Source organism: Tachypleus tridentatus, chromosome 7 (genome assembly GCF_004210375.1).
Source record: "Tachypleus tridentatus isolate NWPU-2018 chromosome 7, ASM421037v1, whole genome shotgun sequence".
NCBI lineage: Eukaryota > Metazoa > Arthropoda > Merostomata > Xiphosura > Limulidae > Tachypleus > Tachypleus tridentatus.
In genome coordinates this window covers 127,870,438-127,896,649 of record NC_134831.1, presented here as the reverse complement: position 1 = coordinate 127,896,649, position 26,212 = coordinate 127,870,438, and the positions used below count along the sequence as shown (strand labels likewise).

The window sequence follows — 26,212 nt, the reverse complement described above, 5'->3', positions numbered from 1 at the left end:
ACTTCCTCTTTTCCGATAGGGGTTGAGAAGAAGGCTTATGGCATGCATAGAAAATGTTTGTATATACAGGGCAGTACTGATCATGAATAGCTAATCTTGTGAGAGGAGGTGAGTACTCATTGGAAACACATTTTCAGTAATGAAAAACTATAACTTTTGTATTATTTCAAAATTTTAATTTATGTGTTTTATTTGTTTCTTATTAACTAGTCAAAATATAGTACTGGTTACTTATCGCATGATAATATTTTCTGTATCTGTTGGCATGTAAGAGGATTTTACTTTCTCTTAGAACCAATATACATACTGTTAGGAAAGTTTTAAAATATAAACTAATATTTTTAGAGCAAAGGAATTTTTTTTAAGCCTATAATTTCCAGTTAGATTCATGTGATCAGCTTCCTACAGAGTTTTCTAAACTGTTCATGCACTTAACTGGTTTTGAGTCCATGCCTTTACTGGTTAAAGAATCCTAGTAAAATATAAACAAAAACATCATCAGTATTGAAGTTAATTCATATCAGTACTGCTGGATTTTATCTCCATATTGTGCAAGAAAATGTTTAATTTCAGTGAATTTTTTTCGTAAGTTATTTTAATGAATGTTTGATCAGGCAAAAACGTAAAAAAAATACCTCGGTGTTATGGGACCCCACTGGTAATGAATATGATTAGATCAACTTGGTAATTGAAGGATTAAATATTTTACTGCCAGATAATTTTACTTGTTTGGAGGAAACTGTTTATAGTAGGAAAAAATTAGTCACTAAATAAATGGTAAAAGTTCGTTTACAACATTATTGATAACTTTCAGTTACCAAATACATGTAGCATATCTTATATATAAAACGTACTTCCACGATTTTCTCATTACTTTAAATTTAATTTGTTCGGTGTATCTCACACATTCGTGTATGCACGAGAGATGCTTTGTTGCAGTGTCTGCTAATCATACCTAGTGCTCTCAAACTATGATACAACTTGTAGTTATGTGAAACATGAATTGTAGTCTCAAACATTGTCAACTAAAAATACACATCAGTCTTAGTTTTTTATGTTTTGTAGTAGCACCTGTAATGTGAATGCAAAATAATGTGTACAACCTTCTGTGAATTGCATATTAAATGTACATTTTAATAGTTTGTTTTTAAGTTTAAACTACATTTATTCTAGTTTAGGGTGATGTCTAAAATTTGTATTTTAAGCAGGTAAGATAGTTTTATTAATTTCATCTTAAGGAACATTCTAAATTAATTTTTTTTGACAGCTTTGTGTGTCATTTAATGGCTAAAAGCTGAAAATAATTTAAAGTTAGTTTTTAAAATCATAGTGTATTATAACTGTTAAACATGTTTTATTGTAAATTTTAAGGTAATTTTTGATGTTTAAGATGTATGCTATTTTATTGCTGGAAACCTAAAGAAACAAACAAAAAGAAACTTTGATCAAGTTATTATCAAGTTATTAAATATTACTTGGGAGTACATGTCCCCTGGAGGGATGTTATGTAAATGAATGATTAATGAAAGGTTATCTTAGAACATAAAAAATTGTATTCCTTGTAAGTAATTGTCAGAAATGCCCATAAAAACTGCAAAACACAAAATGGTTAACTGCAATTTTACATGCATTTCCACATGGACCCAGCAAACTTTCATGCCAAATTTTGGTGAAGATCCATCTACAGGAGGTAAATTAGTGTTAAGAAAATGGCCATAAAAAACTGCAAAATGCAAAACTGAAAACTTTTATGTATCTACCCATGGACCCATCGAACCTCTATATCAAATATGGTGAAGATCCATCCACAGGAGCTAAGGGAGTGGTAAAAAACACTCATTAAAACAAAATGCTAAGCTGAAAATTTGTGTGCATCTCCCCATATATCTAATGAGCTTATATACCAATTTTGGTGAAGATCCATCCACACCCTGCAAAGTAGTTGTGTGAGCATACAACAGATAATGCTGTTCAGTGATGTTGAGAAACCCACTTCTTGAGAAAGAATTTTCTCACAAATTTATATTTTCCAGAAACACCTAAACACAACATCTTAAACGATTTTTTCAAAGAATTTTCTCACAAAACCATCAACATAATTTCACAAAACAGAAAACTAAAAAACAACCTTACAAAAAGAGACATTAATTCCATTAAAAATCTAAAACAAGACAAAAACATAAAAATTCTAAAAGCAGATAAAGGTAATGCTATAGTCATAATGAACACGAATGAATACATCCAAAAAATGAATAACATCCTATCAGACACGAACAAATTTAAACCAATACACACAAATCCAACAAAGACACACGAGACGCAACTGAACAAATTACTACTACAAATGAAAAAAAGCCAACACAATTTCACAAACACTTTATTCCTACCTACGTAAAACCGACTCACGCACACCACAAATATATGGCATCCCCAAACCTCATAAACCAGATTGTCCATTACGACCAATAATGTCCACATATGAATCGTTTAATTACAATCGTGGTAAATGCATAGCATGGGGATTCTCCAAATATGTAACATCAGCCAGCTCATTCATCAAAGACTCTTTTAATTTCAAGTCTAATCTAAATCAACTTAATCATAAAGCCTTAATGGCCAGTTTCAATGTTATATCCCTCTTTACAGAAGTTCCAACCACTGAAGCCTGCAAGATAGCCTTAGAACTCTATATCCGAGACCCTAACCCAACCATAGAAATTCCCAGTAACCAGTTAGCAACCCTAATAGAATTCACCATGATAAAGACAAACTTCATGTTCAACAACCAAAACTATATACAAACAAATGGCCTAAGCATGGGCAACCCTATATCACCAGTTCTAGCCAATATTTTTATGACACAAGTTGAAACACAAGCAATTAACACAGCATTACATCCACCACTATACTGGTACAGATATGTAGATGACACGGTTGCGGGATTCAAATCTACAGAACACATACTTAAGTTTTTCAATCACATTAACTCTATACATCCCAACATTAACTTCACATGTGAACAGGAAGAAAGCAATCAAATATCATATCTTAACCTCAAACTTACAAGAACCAACACACAATTCAAAACAGAAATCCACCAAAAAATAACCCATACTGGACTATACATTCCTTGGGACTCAGCACATGAAACAAAACAAAAACTCAACATACTAAGAAACCAAATAAACACAGCCATAAAACTATGCTCACCAGATAAAATTAACGATGAATTAGACAAAATAAAACAATACTTCATCAACATCAATAAGTTTCCCCCACAAACCGTAGAAAACATTATACGCACACACCTAGACAGAAAGCAAAATCAACCAACTAAAGTAAATATCTCACGAATCAAAAAATCACGAAACCATATACTGCTGTATACCATATATTCCTGACATTAGCAAACAAATAACCAACATTTGGCAAAAATTAGTAACAAAATATGACATTCCAGTTAATACCAAATTTATTCGAAAACCAGGCACAAAACTGAGGTCTATACTATGTAAAAACTACACTGACAAACACTACACCAACATTATTTACAAAATACAATGTGATAACTGCCACGACTTCTATATTGGAGAAACAAGTAGAAAAATGGAAACCAGATTCAAAGAACATAAAAAGTCACCTTCACACGTTTTCAAACACTGCAAGTCAAATAAACACAACATAACCATAAAAAACACTCAAATACTAAATAAAGAAACAAACATAAACAAATGCAAAATTAAAGAAGCCTTACTTATACAACTTAAACCCAAAATAAACCAATATAAAGGAACGCCTTTATACCTATATTAATATAATAAAATAAATAAAATTATATATTCAAACATCTAACACCGCCCTCTACATTCCGACACTCAGTTACACAACCCCTTTCAAACATGTGGTCAGCTTCTGGTCAGTTACCTCTTTCTTTGTGAACCTGACGATGGCCGAAGAAGGTCGAAACGTTGTTCGCTCTTCTATGTAAAATATTTTCTCAACCCAAACGAGCCATTTTTGCATATAAAAAAGATAATGCTGTTATATTTATATAGATTCATGGTTACCAAATTAAGCTTAGCTTTGGAAATGGCAGATATATGTATTGAACTGTTTTTCTGTTTTTCTTGAAATAGGTATTTTTTATCAATTTTTTGAAGCTATATAAAAATAAATATTACACAAATATATATATATAGCAAAGTATTGTTTTTTTTAATATGGTAATGTATAATAGACTATTAAGGACACTGGTGATAATAAATTAGGCTAATTATTTATTGTTTTATTAATTGTATATTAGATTATAATATCTGCAGGAGGCATAATGTTTTATTAACAATTACTTTACAATATTTTATTCAACTCCTGAACTACCAGTAACAGTACACTAAAGTTATTACAAACACTGCCAAAAGAGGGAGTAAGGATGATGTTCCATCTTGAGGTGAATGGGGTGAATGTGATTACTTGAATCTGCTCAATGTTACAATTTACATTGTAACAACTTTAGCAAAGGATAGTTAGGTCAGTCTAAGACTACACATCTTGGAAAAACTTTCCACATATCCTTCACTGCACATGGGCAGTGGTTTTCAAGACCATAGCCAAGCAAATAAAAGGCATCTGTTTGGAGCTGTATCTTAAAATTTAATGAATATGTAATATAATAGGAATGTAATGATTTCAGTTGATGTGGTTATGTGTACCATGAAACTAGGTGTAAAATTTGAGGTGTGGTTTGAAGCTTGTAACACCTTATCACCTTCAAATACTCAGTATTTAACTAATAATGCCAGAAAATATTTTCAACTTCATCACAATGGCTGTTATGTTTCATAAAATGTATTTTGTAGTTATTGGCTCTATTTTACAGCTTGAGGTATGGTTTTGAAGCCCACTGCAGTCTGTATTGTTCTGTTGTGCATAAATAATATTGTGGTCGCCTTTCTTCAAAATGTATTATTCAACCACATTTTTTACCAGTTGCTTATGTTAGCATTGCATACTGAATAGTTAGGAATTTTCTGTGAGCTGAATTCATGAGTTCTAAAAACAAAGTACTAACATATCACTCGTGGCACCATGTCTCACTTCTATGATAGTGCAGCACACACTGTATTAGCATATACAAGTTATTCCTATAGAGCATGATTAACATTTTTTTAGATATGGTAAATAACTTAAAAGCCATGATGTATTCATTCAAATGTTTTTACAGCTAAATATTTCATGTTCACTTCTGTCACTAATAATTTATTTGCAAAAACATTCCTTACCAGTGATGTTTGTAAAACATGCTATACTGTCTTATTATTACGTAAATCTACTGTACGATACATAATACTAAAAATGTTTATTTCATTTATTACATATTGAGTTTTAGGCTTCAAATACTAGATCTATTTTAATCACTTGAGCACTACTGTTTCTAACTAGAAAAATAAATGTTTTTGGATGCTGATCATAGAATAACGAAAAACATTTTCAACATTTTAGTGATTTACAAGTTGACGGTAATTAATCCAAAGATAAAAATACAGCAATTACTTTGCTTGTGCATATGTGTGTAAGTCATAATATTATGTAACTCTTAGATTTATAGAAAAGTCTGATTCATTTAGAAAAGGTTTTATTGTGATGGAAATTCTGTGGTACATGTGATTCAAAAAAATAATGTTTTCATAGCAAAAAAGGAAGAGAAACAGAATTTGGTGAAGAGAAGCATGGAGTTGAGAAGTGAAAAGATCCAACTAGAAGAAAAAGCCCAAGATTTGATATCAGTTATATCTGTAAGTTGAAGCTTACTTCAAGAAATGTATGATATCAGTTATATCTGTAAGTTGAAGCTTACTTCAAGAAATGTATGATATCAGTTATATCTGTAAGTTGAAGCTTACTTCAAGAAATGTATGATATCAGTTATATCTGTAAGTTGAAGCTTACTTCAAGAAATGTATGATATCAGTTATATCTGTAAGTTGAAGCTTACTTCAAGAAATGTATGATATCAGTTATATCTGTAAGTTGAAGCTTACTTCAAGAAATGTATGATATCAGTTATATCTGTAAGTTGAAGCTTACTTCAAGAAATATATTTCTTAGGTACTTTATTGAGCTATGATGAGATGAAATATACTATTTTCATACTACAAATGAAACAACTTTTAACTTGTACATTTTGCTTTGAGTTCTGGTTAGTTGTGGTTTATATGGGAATCTGGAAGATTGAAATGCTTATTTTTTGTATCATAAGACTTGTTGAAGGTTTGGTTGATAAATCTGTATGTGTGTGTACTAAGTTTAGATGGATTTGGCTCTGTCATGTATAATTATGCATTACATATATCACATATTATAGACAAATGTTGACAGTAATTAAATTTAAGATACTTTCTAGTGTAGGTCAAAACAAGAAATAGGTAAATGATGCATCTGGTGGAAAGTAAAATCTAATACTTAATAATACAGCAACAGTGGTAAACATCTTTAACAAATGTTTCATAATTACACATATTCAATAAATCTATGAAAATGACAAATTGAATAATCTTTAGCACAATTACTATTATTAAAATACAATGAGTAGTGTCAGAAAAGTTATGAAACAATTAAAAATGAGAGATATAGTTATTTGAGCAACCAAGGGTGAACAATGTATTTATAAAAATGGCTGGTTTGGGTTGAGAAAAATTTTTATGTAGAGGAGCGAACACCATTTCAATCTTCTTTGGTCATCATCAGATTCACAAAGAAAGAAAGAGGTAACTGACCAATAGCTGACCACATGTTTGTAGGGGGTTGTGTAGCTGAGCGTAGGGATATAGAGGGTGGGCTTAGATGTTTGATTATATTTATTAATATAGGTATAAAGGTGTTCCTTTGTATTAGTTTATTTTGGGCTTGAGTTGTTGTATAAGTAAGGCTTCTTTAATTTTGCATTTGTTTATGTTTGTTTCTTTATTTAGTATATGGGTGTTTTCTATTGTTATGTTGTGTTTATTTGATTTGCAGTGTTTGAAAACATGTGATGGTGACTTTTCATGTTCTTTGAATCTGGTTTCCATTTTTCTACTTGTTTCTCCAATATAGAAGCTGTGGCAGTTATCACATTGTATTTTATAAATAATGTTGGTGTTGTGTTTGTCAATGTAGTTTTTACATAATATAGACCGTAGTTTTGTGCCTGGTTTTTGAATAAATTTAGTATTATCTGGAATGTCATATTTTGTTACTAGTTTTTGTGAAATATTGGTTATTTTTTTGCTTATTTGGCAAAAAGTACAAGCGAGTTTTCTTGTCATTATTAATTATTATTTCATCAAGGGTGAACAAGTTTAAACTTCTATTGGATCTTGAATTTTCATTCATAATATGTAGACTTCCTTTTATGAGCATTTTATATCATTACTTCCAAAAGTTAGAATTGAAAACCCTTCTAAGAAAATTGGGTGTGATGATGTTGTGATATGAATGAGACCTAAGTCTAGTTCTGTTAGGAACTCCCATCTATTCCAAGTCATGTATTTGTAAATGGTGAAAAATCTTGCCTATGTATGTGGCTTTGAGCTATTACAAGTATATTTATGTATGACCTTTGAACAATAACTTTGTGTTTTCAAAGGTAAGGAATGATGACAAGTGTTAGAGGGAATTTGAAACATATTTGTATTTTATTCAATGGAGTTTTTTCTTGTTAAAACCCAACTTAAAAAGCTACTCAGGTCCTTCTATTCTCATATTAAATTCTGTATTATCTTCAAATTCTCACTTCTAATCAGTAAGTTTTTTTAGAACTAAGGACATTTTACTTTTGCTCTTACTTTAAAAGGTCATATATAAATACATGTGGTAGCTGTTAAACAATCGACATAAGCAAGACTTCTTGCCAGTTACAAATACACACATTAGAACCCATGCAAGTTTTTAACAGAACTGAACTTGTATTTCAAACTCCACCAAACTGTCTTGTACATTTTCACATAGAAATATCATCTTACCCTAATTTCCTTAGAAGACATTAATTCTAACTTTTGGATGTAATGATCATGAACTGAATTAAATGTTTTTTAATTTTTCTAATACTATTGGTTGTTTTCTTATATTAGGAATTGTTCTGAAGGTTATCCAGTTTGGCATTTTAATACATTTGCTGAGTATGTGTAATTCTGAAACATCCATTAAAGATTGTCATCATTACTCCAGTATTCATTATTAGAAATAGGTATAGATTATCATGTCAACAAACAACAAAGACTTGGTCCAGCTTCTCTGTCCATCTTATGTCTAGGACTCATTTAATTTTACATGTAGGACTTGAAATTAGGATGACAACTTCCTTTCTTGGTGTCCCAGTAAACCAGAGAAATATCCCAAAATTCTACACTTATTAACAGATACTTATCTCTAATTCTAAGTCTCCCTACCTCTGTTTATCAGTTTATCTTGTACAATTAGTAATAAAATAACCATTATAATGCTATTCTTACCAGTTCGTTTATTCCAGCAAGCAGGAAAATAATGACCTTTGTACTATCTCTAAAAGAAAGTGTATTTCAAATTTAAAGCCCCTCAGTATGGATTTCTGTACATGGTGATGGGACCTTTCAGAGAAGGTTCTGTTCTTTCAGTTTACCTCCTCCAGGATCTAAAAATCCACCTATGAGTTTGCCATGCATGGTGACCCTGGATCCTGGTGGTTGAGGGGTCCAACCCTAACACACCATTTTAGCCTTGAATTCCTGTAGACGGGCAGCCTTGGAGTGTCCCCCCCTATAGTCAGTCAGCTGGTCCACTTGAGCTAGGGTCAACCAAGTACCAGTGTTGGGTATTCTCAATGGGTGTTATGGACTTTGTGTCTGATGTTGGTGTTTGGGTATAGTGCTCAGGAAACCCTGGCATTGCTGCAGTGTCCTTGTTTGGCACTGTAGTGCATCCCCTCATAGAGCTCCATGGTGGGTAGGGTCTGTGGGCACTGAAATGTAGCTTCTTTATTATAGATACTCTTTCTGACAAAATAAATAAAAAAACTAAAAAAAACAGATCATTGGAAAACGACAACTCATGGATGACTATGTTGTACAGTCAATATTACAGCCAGATTCTGCACCTCGATTTCTGATTATCCATTTCTTATCTGAGATATCCTTGGGGCAGATGTCTCCATTTTTTTTATTCAAAAGGGACTACAGGGACTTGTTGGCTCCCAAAAGTCAGTAAATAAGTTGTGCTTTGGAGACATTTTGGTGGAAACATCTTCACCACAGCATACCAAACTCCTGTTAAAATCAAAGGCCATTGGGGATATACCCATTGAGATTATTCCCCATGCAACTCTGAATTCTTCCAGGGGAGTTACAGTTGAGAGGGATTTAAAGAACATTCCTGAGTCAGAGATCCTTGTTTCTCCAGCCATGATGTTACTGCAGTGCTCTGAATCTTCACTCATAAAGATGGAATTATGGACCCTACCAATGTTCTGATATTAACGTTTACATCACCGCATCCTCCTGCCACAGTCAAAGCAGGTTATCTGAACTGCAAGGTATGGTCTAACATTCCTAACCCTTTCAGGTGTTTCCAGTGTCAATGGTTTAGTAACTCAAAAACATTGTGTCATAGTTCTTTGATATATGCTTGTTGTGATAGTAAAGACCACACACTTACGAGTGCAACCTGGAACAACACTGTGTTAACTGTAGTGTCCCACACCCCTCTTACTCTATTTCTTGCCCTAAATGGGTAGAAGAGAAAGAGGTGCAATGACTGAAGACTGTTAATAATATCACCTGCCCAGAGGCTTGAAAATTATTGCCTCCCAACATTTTGGACATATGCTGCTGCACTCCATTCCACTACCACAGTGGGAGTGCAGACAGATCTTTCTATGCCTCCAACAGAGTCGTTTGCAAAACATCTTAAGAATCTTATGCCCTCCATAATTAAAACTGTTGATGCGTCTATGTCTACTTCCATCACTGTCTATACCACTCCTTCCAGTGACTGCCCAGTTACACTTCCTTCAGGTTCAAGTGTTTCCTTGGATCCATCCTTTTCTGCAGCTCTGAGAAATAATCAACCATTTGTTCATGTCCTCACTCATTGGAGTCTTTATCCACAGGATCCATGGAGGTTGATAGATCTTTGTCTAATAAAGAAAAAAGCGTGGTCACAAACAAAAGGTCTCCCTGCCACATTCTTCTCCACATAAATAAAAATGGCCACTCTGATCCAATGGAACTGTTGAGGTTTTCAATCAAGTATAGATAATATTAAGGATTTGAGTTATTCTTACCATCCCGTGTGCCTCTCCTTACAGGAAATGTTTCCGAAATCTGCTGATACAGTCACCATTCAGCAGTTTTCCTTGTACAGAAATGATAAGTCGTGTGATGGACAAGTGCATGGTGAGGTGGCATTGGTAGTTGATCAGCATATGCTCACCCTGTCTTTGTCTCTTGATACACCCTTGAAGGCTGTAGCTATCTGTGTTTCCTTGGGTCGTACCATCACTATTTGTTCTCAATACCTGCCTGCTGAGAAGATCTATAATCAATCAGACCTTGATACCTTCATCAAACAGTTATCATCCCCCTTTTTACTACTGGGAGATTTTAATTGACATAATCCTCTCAGGGTGGTGTTAGTATTGATGGGAGGGGTCATGCTATAGAGCATATGCTCTTGGATTCAACCTATCTCTCTTCAGTACTGGTTCTTATACTTATTTTCATGCATCTAGTCAGTCTTTTACTGCTATAGATCTTTCTGTCTGTTCCCCTTAACTTCTCGCTTACTTTTCTTAGAAGATCGACAGTAATCCATGGGGCAGTGATCATTTTCCTAGTATTTTGAGCGAGACTGGTTGTGGTCAATGCCATCCAACCCATGTGCCTCAGTAGAAGTTGGACCAGGCTAACTGGCCTTCTTTCACTGCTCTTTCAGAACTTGATCCTGCCATTGTATGTAAGCCATCGATAGATGACTGTGTAGCAGTAGTAACTGGCTGTATTATACAAGCAGCTGCTCAATACATTCCTAAAACCTCGACACGTTTCCCACAGTATCCTCGTCCTTGACGGAATCCTGCCTGTCACATGACAAGAAAAGTTCAAAAATGGGCTTGAGATACCTTTCGTAGGTATCTTACATTTTTAAACTGCATTGCATTTCAGTGGGTCCATGCACATGCTCAGCAGGTCAGACATCAAAGCTAGAAGGAATCTTGAATTAAATACACCTATAGCATCTTTTCTACCACCAGTCCCAAAGCCATATGAGACAAACTTCGAAATGTTAGTGGCCAGTGTACTTCTGCTCCTTTTTATCTTGTTCTCTGATGACCAAGAAGTTGATGCACAGAGCATTGCTAATACTCTTGGCAAAAGCTTTTTTCATGCATCTAGCACTTATACTCCATCCCCCATCTCCTTAGCCATCAGAACATGGGCAGAATGACTGCCTCTTTCATTTTGGGCCGATCGTCTCTACAATTATCATCTTCCCTTTACACTGGTGGAACTCAACTTGCTTTTCATCAGTCTGGCAGAACATTAGTCGGACCTGATGATATTCATTATCAGATGTTGTGCCATCTCCCTCCTGCCTCTCTTGCTATTCTTCTGGTTGTTTGTAACCAGATTTGGCAAGAGAATGCTTTTCCCAAATGCTTGGTGCCATAGTACTGTACTCCCTTTTCCTAAACTTGGGAAAGATCCCAAGATTCCTTTGAACTACTGTCCAATTGCTCTGATGAGCTATCTCTGTAAGATCTTAGAGAGAATGGTTAATGCTTGTCTTGTTTGGATCCTTGAATCAAACGACCTCCTCTCACTTACTCAGTATGGGTTTCAAAGACAGCTCTCCACCATGGACAACCTGATTTGAGTTGAAACATCAACCAGGGAAACCTTTTTTTCAAGATACATCTTGTTTCTGTATTTTTTTATCTTGAGAAAGCTTATGATACAACATGGAGGTATATCTTGCAAAGCCTCCACTTGTATGGGTTGCGTGGCAGTTTCCTGATTTTTATTACAATTTTTTTAATGAACTGGCAATTCCAGGTCTGTGTGGGTTCGACACCTTCTCATTCTGTCCCACATAAACTTGGAGCCTCTCAGGGCTGTGTCTTGAGTGTCACACTTTTAATTATAAAGATTAATGCCATCATTGGATAACTACCCCTTACAGTTGCAAGCAGTCTCTTTGTCGACGACTTCCACATCTCGTGCCAGTCGTCAAGTAGGAGGTGTGTTGAGCGGCAGCTACAGACTGCCTTTAAACATTTACTGAAGTGGACCACAGCAAACAGTTTTAACTTTTTTCTCTCCAAAACTGTTTGCATGCACTTTTTCTGTCAACGGGATATTCACCTTGATTGTGAACTCCATATTATTATGGAGTGTGAAGTTGTGCTTTCCATGGTCCCTGCAGCAATGTTCTTGGGGCTTATCTTTGACTGTAAGCTGATCTTTGTTCCATACATCAAGCAACTACGTGTGAAGTGTACAAGGACACTGAACATCCTTCATGTCCTCTGTTCCACCTCATGGGGAGGTGGGGGTAGATCAATGTTCAGTGCTAAAAAATCTATCCTGCTCTTATTTGATCAAAACTGGTCTATGGGTTACTGGTCTATGGCTCTGTCAGGACCTCAGTCTTGGAAATGTTGGACCCTGTTCACCATCAGGGGCCTTCTGCACTTCTCCATTCCAGAATTTGTACACAGTCCTGTGAACTCCCTTTGTATCTTAGTCATTTGCAACTGCCTTTAATGTATGCCTCAAAACTCCCATCTTTACTACAGCATCCGACATGGGATTGTTTTTCCTTCCTCAGTGAGCTACACTTTTTTCATAATAGATGGTCTGCCATTGTTCCTTTTAGCCTTCATATCCAGGTGCAGTTGGATGAATTGGGTCTATCTTTGGATGATATAGTGATATCCAAAGATCAGCCTATCCCACCATGGCTAATTACTATCCCCAAATGTGACCTTTCTTTGAGTCATCGGAAGAAGGCAGATACTCCTGACTGGAAGTATCGCCTTCTATTTACTGAACATCTTTCGAACTATCCTTCTATTCACATTTATATAGATTGTTCGAAATCAGATGACTGTAGGCTCAGCCATGGTTTGCTGTAATGTGGTTGTTGCATACAGAATCCTCTCTACATTTGATGTTCACTGCCGAATTGTATGCCATTTCTCTTGCCCTGAAGCTATGCAGTACACGAACTGTACTGTTTATACCAATTCACTTAGCTCTCTGTTAGCCTTGGAATCGATTCAAGTCAGTTCTCACCCTATTCTCACCGATATTAAAAACCGACTGGCCCATTTCTCTTTAACATCTACTTCTATCCAGTTCTTCTGGATACCAGGCCACGTTGGTACTCGTGGGAAGAAGCTTGCAGACACCGCAGCTAAACCTGTCTGCTCTGGCACTATCACTGCTGTGCCTGTTCCATACATGGACTATGGTCCTGTATTCAAGGCTTTGCTCCATGCCAGTTGGCAGTCGATTTGGCGAGCCCAACGTGAAAACAAGCTTTTCCAAATAAAACCCTCTGTTGGACTTTAGCCATCTTGTTTCCATAAAAATTGGAAAGAAGTTGTCCTAACTGGACCATGCATTGGTCACAGTTTAACTCATCATTTTCTAGTATCTTTGACTGATGCACCCATGTGTTGTCTAGGTGACGCTCAATTCACAATAAGCCACATTTTACTGTCTTGCTGTATTTACGACTCTCAACGACGGCATCATTTTCGACATGTTTTGTCCCATAACGTTGGACAGTGTCATTGGCGATGATGATGCTGTCCACCTTACAAATATTTTTAGTTTTTTAAAGACAACTGACCTTTTTAACACTATTTAAATTTTTAATTCATAAATTAGATATTTTTTTAATGTGATTCCTTTTTACGAATTAAAGTACAACTAGTTTGATATGTAATTATAAAATGGCTGTAATGTCAAGTAACTCGAAACCAGGACAGGAAAGGCCAACTTTAGGTGACTTAACGCTGATGTTTGAAATTCCTTGTTAGTCATCCTGGCAAGTTATATTAATTAAAATTATGGTAGAGAAAGCCCTTTAAAACTAGTGTTACTGTAGTTTTTCTCTTACTGCTGTAAACTAGATATAAAAATTGGATTTAATGATATTTAAGTTTTTAATTCAAAAATTAAAATTTGTTTTACTTTAATTTCTTTTTTGTGAATTTTAATAATTTTACTTTACTTTTAACTTTTTACTGGATGTTTGGCACAGATAGCCTAGTTGTTTTGCACAACAAAAAAAGCCAAACCATCCAACCAATAAAACGTAAAGAGTGGAAACATACAGAAAGTGCAGCAAGTAGTGTAATTATATACATGAAAATAATGAATGTATTTAGTAAATTTATAATATATTAAAATTATATTTGTATATTTAGGTTAAAACTGATATTTTTTCTTGTAGAACCAGAAGCAGAAACAAATAGAATTACAGTCTTTATACCAGAAAACGTCAGACTCTTTGAACAAGCTTCAGGATGTCATTCGTCAAGTAAAGGAAAGTTTTTGATATTGCAAGGTTATTAAAGTCTGTGGGAACTTGTATTTGTTTATGTGGGCATTTGTACAAGCAGTGATATCATCATCAGTGTGTGCTCTGACTGTAGTCATAGTATAGTAATTGCAAACTATTGTACATGTAAATATAAAATGTTACTATTGTAAGATTTTAAAATTGTAATTTATATTTGAGATTATGCTGAGATAAAAGATTTCTTTGAATGGTTATGAACATAACTTCTAAACAAAGGAAGGTGGAAATGTGTGCTCTACATCCCCCAGGTTTCACATTATCTTTTTTTTTTTGTTGTTGTTGTTTATTTGTTTTTGCCTCAAACATGTTGATGAGAATGTTTTCTGGAATTCTTTTCCTGTTTCCATAGTACAATTATTAAGACTAACACATATAACTGGATGTGAAGTTTGAATTGTAGACTTAATTTAATCCAATAGTAAAAAATATAGTGGGTCCAGAGAAAATAATGTGCATTGTAATAGAGCTTACACATTCAAATCAGCAGTTTGGTAGGACACTGATAAACATCTTAGAAACTAATGTGGTACACTGCCTTGCTGAAGTAAACACGTGCCAATAAAATTATCAGCTTACAAGTGTTGGAAGAAAGAAATGTGCAAATATGTAATTTCAGTGACTCGGATGTTGAGATGAAAGTATGATTAGTCGTAATGAATCATCTACTGCTGCTCTTAGTACACACTGAAATCCTGTGTTCTTGACCTACTTAAACCGTTGGTTAATTGCATAATTCTGTAGCGCTTCATGGTTGATAGAATTGTCAGAAACAACACTGCACAAGGACCTATCCCACTTACCACGTAATGGTTTGTGCTTTTTGCCGAATAGACACCATTTTGGCATTATCTGTTGATGAAATCTTGAATTCTGGTGTAGGCTGATTTACAAGGATAGAGTGAAGGTTGAGGTTTTTTAGGACAATATATGCTTCACTGAAGATGTTAATATTTCTTTATTTAAAAGATATTTCAGTTTAAACTGTGTACCACCATTTATAGACATAGTGACTTAAGGACTGCAAGGACTGAATCAGTTGAAACTTTGTACTCCAGATTACATTTATTCTTTAGTAAAGATGAGTTGAAACAAAAAAATGATGGAACATGTTTATTTAAATAAATTGACATGAGTATTAGACACCTATTACTATATTTGGGTTAAATTATTGTTATTGACTTGTGTACTTTTTTTTAAAAGCAATCTTTGATCAGCAAGACAATAAATCATATATTTATAAAGTTAACGTTAATCATGAGATTGCTTTTTGTATACTGTAAAGAAACAAACCAGTATTGTTTGAAAATTAATAATTTGATGGTGAATTTTTGTTATATTAATAAAAAATAACATATTTCATCATAAGAAGAGAATGAATACAAACTGACTTTTGATGTCAAGTATTTGGAATTATTTTGACTTAATATAAAATGATGTGGCAGAGATTTTAATTACCAGTTTTATTATAGTGTAGCATCACTCCTAAAACCCATTAATTACATTAGACACGTTATGAGGATTTTCTTTTTCCTTTTTATTTTCAGTTGTAGTATTTATTGTTACAGATCTTTAAAGGAAGATAGCAGAGGTGGTGATATGTTGACATAATTGGTAGAATAAATGCTGTATTTGCATAAGATATGAATTAAAAACCAGGTATTCTTTGATAGGTTGTTTAGGCAGAGTATTTGTGATGAAACTTTGTAGAATGGATGGCAACTGACTGTTGTGGAGACATAAATGTAGAGGACGACGTTTTGAAAGGTGGAAGACTTTCTAAACATCTTCCAATACACTTGTGTCTTTACAATAGGCAGTTGCCATTTATTCTATAAAGTTTCATCATTAAAAACCAGGTATTTACTTCTTTATGGGAAAGAAAAAGGTTTATACTTAAAATAGCTATAGATTATACAGTTCTTGTTTCAGTCTTATTCTGTTGATAATATTTTTGCTCTTTTCTTGTTTGTTAATGAATTGATAATACTGAAAAGCAGTGGAAAAGGTTTTGCTGATTTACATGTATGTATAAACTACATGATTCAAAGTCTTTAGATTGCATTGGCCACTAATTTGCACTCGTAAGTTATGGTTTTGAATAAAAAAAATATTTTGTTACAGTACCATAATTATGTTGGAATGGTGTTTGCAAGTGAATGTTATAAATCAAATTGCTTTTCATTCAGCATAAATTGAAGGTGCAATGTAACTTTGAAGGATTTGATGTTTCTCAAAGCCTTGGAATTTCAGTAAGATTGGTGAAGAATACATTACTTGATTATTTATACTCATCTTCAGTTGCTGTTAATGAAAGATATTTAAAACAAAACATTGTTCCGTTTTCAGATTTTAGTTTATTTTTAATAAAACATGTTTTACCAATTCATACAAAGTATTTTTCAGTCATTGTGTACACCATAGGTGGACAACTGGCAGTCAATATATTTTATCTGGCCTGTTTCTTTAAATCATATTTTATTTTGGTCAAACCAGCAATAAAAATGAAACTATGACTAAGCAAACCAGTCCTGTGATGGTTCTGAGAACTTTCTTCAGATGTTTATTCAGCTCTTCATTCACAACTGTGTAATTAACTGAGAGTCTGTAGCAGACAATGGGGAATGAAAATTCAAATTAAAGAAATAATCTGAATGTACTTTACCTGATTATATAGCTTAAGCTGCCAGATTAAAGCTTATGCAAAAAACTGACCAATGAGCATAAAGAAATTGGCCACTTCTGGTGTACACAGACAACTATTATTGATTCCAGAATTTCCTGTCCTTTATCACAGTTGGTGGATGTTGGCCACACATAGTTCCATAAAAAATAAATTTTTACTCTGCTTTTTAAAGTACTAAGCTAGTTTAATATTTGAGATTGTAAGGTACACATATTGGAGGATTATCCAATCATATATATGATGAATAGTTACCTATATGTGTGTATATATAGATCCTTCTTATGACATCGTCATTATTATGTGACATATGTCACATGCATCACTTGCACCTGTGGTAGGCAAAATATTGAGACCGTCTTACAATACACCTATTGTTTGTTGTGTAATTAACTGCACAAAGGACATAAAAAAGGATTTTCTTTTTAATAGTTTTACTAAAACTTCTACAAAAGAAAAACATTAACTCAATACTACTAGGCTACAAACACTACCAACCACAAACATAAGTTTGACAAGGAGAATTTGTTTCATACGTAGTAACTGAATAATAGACATAATAGTATAGTTTTAATTCTAGGCCTTAATTTAACCATAAGTTTTGTGAAATTGAACTTAAATTCCAAACATTCTTAGGTAGACTCACAGTTTAGCTTAAAGCTTAATATTAAGTAGAAAATTATAATCAAACTTTTATGTTCATCTCTATTAAAATAGTAAGAAATTGATTGTTTTATTTTTTTCTATTTAGAGTTAAATTTTTCTTTCAGAAAATGTCTAAGAATAAAAACAGATGAATGAAGTAAATAGTAAACTGACTGTTTGAACAAGTATGTTGTGAACCAGGTAGTTATTTTAACTACAGAATGAATGAGACAGAACTATCCTGTAAGTGAATCTTGCACATTTATTGCACTTTTATTTCTTATTTTATGTTGTTATATCTGTATGCAGCTGTGCTATGTATTGGCCAATGTTGCCATATATGATAAAACTGTTTATAGATCTGTTATACTCTAATTTGACATCTAAAATGTATGGTGTAGTAACAAGAAATTTTATGATTGCAATTAAGAATAACCATAATCTGTCTTTCTTAGAATCTGTTCATTTAAGAAAATTATATCTGTGTTGTGTTATTTGGATGTGCAAATTATAGTAATATATATCCTTTCTAGTTTTGAAACAGAATCCTTTGTAATACTATCAGTTATTGTCATATTAAAGTATAACATAACAAATGGACACATTGAGAGAGAAAAAATATTTGCTTCCTTAGTATTATGTTTTTGATGATCAAAGCTTCCTAGTGTGCCTAATTTTATGTTTACATTGACATTTTTCTAAGCTTAATACATTGCCTAAGTTAACATTAGAAGGTTATGTTGATACATTTTTGAATAATATGATACAAGCCTGGCTCCTGCTTCTCTCCCTTGGGGAGGGGATAGTGGAACTTTGCTTGAATCTTCCTAGTGAGTTAGAAAATCATACAGTTTTTAAAACTGGTAATATGATTTTTTGTACTACTAGGTACTTGGATGGAATTTGGTGAAGTTTGGAGGTGCATAGCACACCCTAATGCTGGCCCTAATATGATAGGACCATGTAGTGCCTTTTGATTTGTATTAAATAATGATAAACATCCCTAAACTGGATATTTGATAATTTTTGGAACATTTTCTTATCTATCCTGATTACTGTAAGAGAATAGCAATATTGTACTAATATTTATATTTTTTCCTTTTTTTCATTAGCATGATTTGGGTTTTCTTCTATGTTGTTTTATCAGTGTTAGTACCAGTACTATTAGGCCTTCTGCTGTTACTGGTAGAGACACTATAACATTTCCGTTTCTCATTTCTCTACTACGAGCCAAAGATGCAAATGAGATTTCATTTAACATTAACTTGTAAGATTAATATTTATGCTGATTTCCATTTTTACAGTATAGTGAAACATTTTTATTAAAAAGGCCAACTTAACATTTTCTGAGAAGTATGATAAAGTTCAAGGCTTTTAAAAAGACCATGTATTCAACAGGTAATGCCATTTCTTCCTACCACTGGTGCTCTTGTGCAATGATGATGCCAAATATCTATATAATATGTCCACAGAGAAGAACTAAAGAGCGCTGAGGCATAATTTTGTCTTTTATGTTTTACCAGTGTTAATTGGTGATCATTTGAGACTAAAAAAAATACTATTAGTCTTAAAAAGTTTAGAAAAGTGTGGAATTACCAGTTTTCCTATCTTTGAAATTTATCTCAAAGGTTAAAAAAAATTAAGTTACCAGAAAGATACCAGTGAAGTGAGTAAAGCTTGCCTGAAAATTTGAGATAGTAAACAGTGCTTTCTCGTGATGTGTGGCAAGGTGAAAGTAAAATAAAAATGTGCTAAATGATTTGTTGTGTGTACATTAAAATACGTGGTATGTGAAGTTCAAATTAGTATTTTTAATCTAAGAAAATAATATTAATGTATCTCTGTTCTTGAAACTTAGTTTCTATGCTTATTAAAATTGTTGTCCTGATGGTTTTGGAAATCAGTGTGTCTGTGTGTGTGTGCATAAATTTTATGGAAACGCATTGTAAAGAGTTTATTAACTGTCATTATTGTTAACTTGTACTTTTCTGTACAAAAAGAAAATGATAAAAGAAATAAGATTTTTCTAAAAATATTAAAAATATTGCAAGACTGTTACATCATTAAGGGAAGAACAATAAGTGTTTTTATTCTGAATGTTACTGTTTTATGTGTTGAAGAGCTTTGACATAATTTTTCTAGCTTATAATTATATTTAGTCTAAAAGGTATGAAAAAGTTACATGTGAAATGGCCGTTATTTGCCTTTTTTTGTTTTGTCATACTGTCTGTTGAATATTGTGTCATTACACTCAAATGAACCAAGTAACTAGTCAAAGGTTTTTATAACATTGAATGATCTTGAAAGACCTTTTAATAACTGTTTCAGTTAATATTTTTATCTCGTAACAGTCTTTTTACATCAAGGCCAAGAGAAAACTGTGCGATTTTAAGCCTTAAATAAGAACAGTTTTTTTGTCACAAATGTTTTAAGATATGATTTTAGCATAGTTCCTACACTATACATAACATTAATTAAACTCAAATGTTTGCCATTCAACTGTTTTTTTTCATGAACTCACAATAAAGTGTATTTTAATCCACAGTAACAAAGTACAGGTATAATTAGTACAGATTTTTACTTAAGAATGAACACAGTTTTTGTTTCTTGTAAAATATATTTTTTTGTCATTTTCATGTTCTTCAGTTTGTTTCATAATTTTAATGCTTGAGGTGTTTCTGTTTTGTCTTGAATGTTTCTTATAACACCATCATATTCAAATGTTGTACATTGTCAGTTCACTGTGTATTAGTCTTCCTTTTAAAAACCATCAACTATCTGAATAACAAAAGTACAGCACTAGTAAACAATATCATATTTATCCTGATATTTTGTATTGTTATAAGCAAAAAAAAACAAACAAAATCCATCTACAGTACCAGTCTTTTTTTTCTAGTGAATCTTCTCTGGTCACTGATGTTTTGGAAATATTCTTTTTCTTGTACTTTGTTTTAGAAAGAAAGTTGGAACAGATTTTACAGTTTTTTCAGACTGTTTTTATAAGCATTCCTTGTATTGCACAAGTGCCTGGAAAATAATTGTAACCAATACTGTATACATTTCAAGTTTAATCCAAGATAAAGAGATACACAGGTTTTATATTTTTCGTAAGTGTTTCAAGTAACGATGAAATGTAAACCCTATGTGTCAGCTTTCTCTGATCATAAACACTGAAGCAAATTCATTTTTATTAAAGTAATACAAATACAGTGCCTTTAATTTTTATTTTATTAATAAAATGGTAAAATACTGCTAAATGTCTTACTAGTTATTATCACGTCATCGTTTATTACCTTTGTCTTGTATCTGTACGTTTATGAGATTGATTATGAGGCTTTCTAAATGCAATAAATATGAAATTTAATAAAACGTAGTATATTTGTTGGTTTTTGTTAGACGTATAACACGAAAAAAAGTACATATTAAAGGCTAACTAATGGAAAATAGTTCCAAACTATCTGCCATTTGTCTGCCTAACTCATGAATTTCTTTGGCAAGACAGCAGCATCCTCTTGACAGCCAATACTGCAAAACTTTTTATATCAGTTTATAATGATGTGATTGCCCACTTTCAGTTTTCCCATTTTGTGAAGATTCAGTAAACATTGTGTTGTCATTTTCTGAAAGCTGTAAGCAACAGTTAAGATAGTTTAAATTAGATTTTTTTCTAAAATACGTGATTATGGTATCTGAAGAACACAAGTCGAACCGGTAAAATACTCCAAAACAAACAAAAATATTCAAATATTTCTCAGATGCACATGTTATTTGATTAATTCAACTTGTAATTTGCAGAATTCGAAGTTCATCTCAACTACACAAGGATTGATCTATGTGATTTTTTGTGGGGAAGCTCATAGGGATTCTTTCGTAAGGAACAAATCTTGAATTTTAAATGAAAGAAGAATGAGAAACCCATTTTTTGTAAACCTTAAGATGACCTAAAAAGGTTGAAACATTCTTCTGTACTTTATTTTAATTAAAGTGCTAATACCCATACCATACCAGCAGTCTTGAGAATAAAAAAAGACGGGTCTTGTTCTTTCACCAACTCATAAAACTTTTTGGAAAAAAAAACCTCATTATTTATCAGGCTGTAACTTACTATTGTATCTGTGTATGTGTATATCACGTGTGTGTATCTTTATGTGAGTAGAAAAAATCAAGAATAGACAACTCCGTTAACTTCATACCTAGTTACTGCCCTAGCTTTAGCCCAGGTTTTAAACATGCTTTGACAACACAAAATTTCTATATGAAAAAATAATTAAGTTTTATCAGGATATTAGATAAAGATCGTCACGGGAAGTTAAACTTGAGTTATACGAAAAGTATTTCTCTGTTTACAACGCTAAAATTCGGAATTCGATTCAGGCAGATAGCAAAGTATAAATCACAGCTAAGTTATAACTGGTAATGCGTATATAAAATAATAATAATTGAGATATGAAAACTGACAAACGAAATAAAAACTGAAACAAGGAAAATTTCATTCGATATGTTTACTGTTCAGAGTCTAAGACGTAAAGAAAAACTGTTTTTTAAAAGTATTTTTACCATGAAGTAGTGTCGGAGTTAGTTTCCAGATATTTAAATAACCATTGGCGTGAGAGTATTGAGGTCAAACTTGCTGAACTGAGTCTAGAAAACGAATACGTGTGCAAGAAGCAGTTCAGAATGTATTAAGGTGTTATTTTTCATTATAGTATGTAAAGTGCGTGACATCGTATACTTGGCGAAATGACTAAGGGTTTTGAATTTCTGTTGTTGTTAAGATCAAAGTTATATAATGGGATAACTGTGCTGTCATCAACACAGATATCGAATCCCAATTTTTCGGATGGTAATCCCTTAGACTTTCTAAATACTGTGAAGGTGTGGCCGAAGTTATATTTCATTGACATGGTATCATAAATATGTGGCATATTTAAATATTTTATATGATACGCCATGTAACGGCTAGATCCACTTTTACTCTAGTATAAAATTGTGTGCTGATTACTCGTAAATTGACTATCAAACTTATTCTGGTTCGACTGGGTCTTTATACGTAGATTAAGTACTGTAAACTTTAATTACTAACATATAATATGTAATGTAACTGTGACTATATTAGTTAGAAGGTACTGTTATTTTAAACATCAATGGAGCGTTATACGCAAACGATTTGAACAGCTAGATCAGAGACCCAACGGTTCAATTGTGGCCGTCCTTAATTTTTAACTACTGACCATAGACAAACCGGTCAGTTTCACCAGCTACTACAAAGCCTGTGTCCGGTTCTTTCAACCAACTAACATAATTTATTGTTACTTTTATAATGCACCAACTACTAAGAATGTTTAGCAGCATCGAGACTCGAACATTAGACTTTTCGATTCGCAGCCAGCACACTACTTAAAAACGTGCCACAAATAGAAACTATAAAAAGTAAATATAGAAAAGGCTGTGACATTGCTGTATCGATGATCTAATTAATTTGTTTTGAATTATAATATTATTTTCAAATAGTTTATGGGGTTGGGGCAGTTTGATCCAGAAGCTCTGTTTACATTATCATAGATTCTCAGTAAACATGTTATCAGCTAAGATTCATTTTACATTACTCAAATGTAGTTGTTGATGGGTATTTGTTCATAATTTTCCACCAGGTTAATGTTGTTTACAACTCTGATGGTTAAAAAGAAGCTTTTTATACGTTCTGAATTACCATATCAATTTTTAATGAATTTCTCCTACTTGTGTGCTATAGCCTATGAAAATCAACAAATCCAAAGTTACAAATGTTGTTTTTTTTGTGTTTTTTTTCACAAAGTTACAATGTTAAAATCCAAAGTTCGATTTCCCGAGAGCGACAGAGTGTAGATTGCAGTTTCTATAGCTTTGCGAAAAAACAAAATAAAAACCAATAACAACGATAAACACATCATTTTTCCTACATAAACTATCACATATTGAACAGTTGTAACACAAGATTCGATATACTTAACATAATATTGTCTTATGAACTTCTTCAGTTAGCCATTTTTAATGGAGCCTGGCATGTCCTTGTAGTTATAAACACTCGCCTTGCAATCCGTGGGTCGCGGATTCGGATACCCTCATTAAACATACTCGCCTTTTCAGCTGTGAAAGAGTTCTAATGTGAAAATCTATTCAGTTTTTTATTGGTAAAGAGAAGTCCAAAACTTGGCATTGAGTAGTAGTGATTAGCTTCCTTCTAGTCTATCACGTCTAAGTTAGGAATGGCTAGCGCAGATGGTCCGAGAGTAGCTTTGCGCGAAATTTAACAAACAAACACTTATAGCGATCAAGGTTGGCAACTGGAGTGCCCCTGATCAGTTTCGTCGGTATCAGTAATATTAATAATACTTCGTTCCAGTGGAACGCGGAAACTGCCTGCCACGTATTAACACGTGACCGTGTGTGTGTGTTTTCTTATAGCAAAGCCACATTGGACTATCTGCTGAGCCCACTGAGGGGAATCGAACCCCTGATTTTAGCATTGTAAATCCGTAGACATACCGCTGTACTACTGTACATGACCATATTCTCCTATGACACGTAATTATAAACCAATCATCAGCAATAAAGCGACTGAAAAAAAACAACAAGAAAATTATTAAGTTCATAGCCTAAAATACAAGAAGAGTCACATCCACAGTGAAACGGGAGATTCCTGTTTCCAGTTCTATGTTAAACTCTAAGGTCACAAGAGGGCCCGGCATTGCCAGGTAGTTAAGGCAGTCGACTCGTAATCCGAGGGTCGCGCGTTGGAATCCTCGTTGTACCAAACATGCTCGCCCTTTCAGCCATGGGGGCGTTATAATGTACCGTCAATCCCACTATTCATTGGTAAAAAAGTAGCCCAAGAGTTGGTGGTAGGTGGTGACGACTAGTTGTCTTCCCTCTAGTTTTACACTGCTAAATAAATGAGAAATATTTTAAATATTTTTTTTTACTAAATTGAAAACGACATTACTCTAGAGTTATTCAGGTATATTGAATTTTAGGATCCTCTTTTCCCTACATGTAGGGGCTGAATACTATTCATATTTATTTCTATTTTTTAGGTTATAGTTTTATTTCTCATCTAAGCCTTTCAATTGGAGGTGTAGTGTTATTGATTTTTGGAAGAATAATGACACGCAGGCGATAAGAGGCTAGAAGATTTGATTGGATGAAACTATTTGATAATAAGTGGGGAACAGAAGAGATAGACAAATTTGACAAAAAAAATTGCAAAATATTAATTCTGTCTCCTTTTTATCTTCATGATTTTAGGCTAACAAAACTAAAATGCTGTATATCTATTTCACTGGTAGGCGTGATAGAAAGGTAAACTACGTATTGAACGATCTTGAGAGCTGATTGTTAACAATAGGCTTATACCTCTCGAAAATTCAAGACTGAACCTTAAAAGAAAATGAGTGAAATTTATTATTATTTTGCTATTATATGTACGTACGTATGTGTCTGCAAACTTGTTTCTATCTGTAGGTATTTAGTTAGTATATATGGATGAAAGTATTAGACGCATATACGTATGTATCATCTTTCAGTGAGTATATGGCTTTTCTAGGAGGACAAATGGAATAAATGGCCCTGTGAGAAGGACCCTTTCTTTCCATTTCGTTACTAGGTGTTTCTATTTGGGTCACAACGTTTACTAATCGAATGAATCAGCGCGAAGTATTACACAAGTGTTATGGCTTTTTACGTAACTCAGGAATGGATGACTAGCAAGGAAGTTTTGTTGTTTACCGGAATTGGTGTGAATCAGTATATGTAAAGAAAAAAAAAAGGTGTGAACTCTTATAGCGACGTCTTTATGAGAAACTTGGGAGTATGGAAGCGTCAATCTTAACACACATAAATTGTTTTATTGCATCACAGGCCTACAAATTGTGTGTTTGTTCTTGTGATTCTCGTGTTCTTACCAATCGAATTACATAATTAGGCCTAAATGTAGGCTTTTTCAGTAGCCGAAATGTACATCTTCAATCTAGGCGTACTTCTAAGCTTTTCGATCTAAGCGATAGTTTGTAAGCATCAGTCAGTAGGCCTAAGTATACATGCAAGTATCGTGGCAACAAGATTACTCTGTGACTGCATGTTTACAGCTTTCAGGTTCACGTAATCAGATTACCAACTTGCAAATTGAACAGTCCACATAAGTGGTTGCAAAAATCATCCCTCACATCGGGTGTAAAAAATCTACGCCCCTGTTAACACAAGTTTAACGAAACATTGACCTCAACACAAGCGTAAACAAACGTCTTT

At 33.3% G+C, this 26,212-nt stretch overlaps 1 protein-coding gene across 4 annotated transcripts in view; it reads left to right on the top strand.

Moving 5' to 3' along the window:
- The window catches only part of LOC143256564 (PHD finger protein 21A-like), a 51,309-nt gene extending 30,515 nt beyond the window's left edge, over nt 1–20,794 (top strand). For 3 of the 4 annotated variants that reach the window (XM_076513932.1, XM_076513930.1, XM_076513929.1), the window contains exons 10-11: nt 5,689–5,792; nt 14,476–20,794. In XM_076513932.1, coding sequence (XP_076370047.1) covers nt 5,689–5,792; nt 14,476–14,580 — 209 coding nt within the window. In that variant the 3' untranslated portion in view covers nt 14,581–20,794. The remainder of the gene's footprint in view (nt 1–5,688; nt 5,793–14,475) is intronic. The other variant, XM_076513931.1, reaches the window with a different exon arrangement.
- Nucleotides 20,795–26,212: the final 5,418 nt, after the last annotated feature.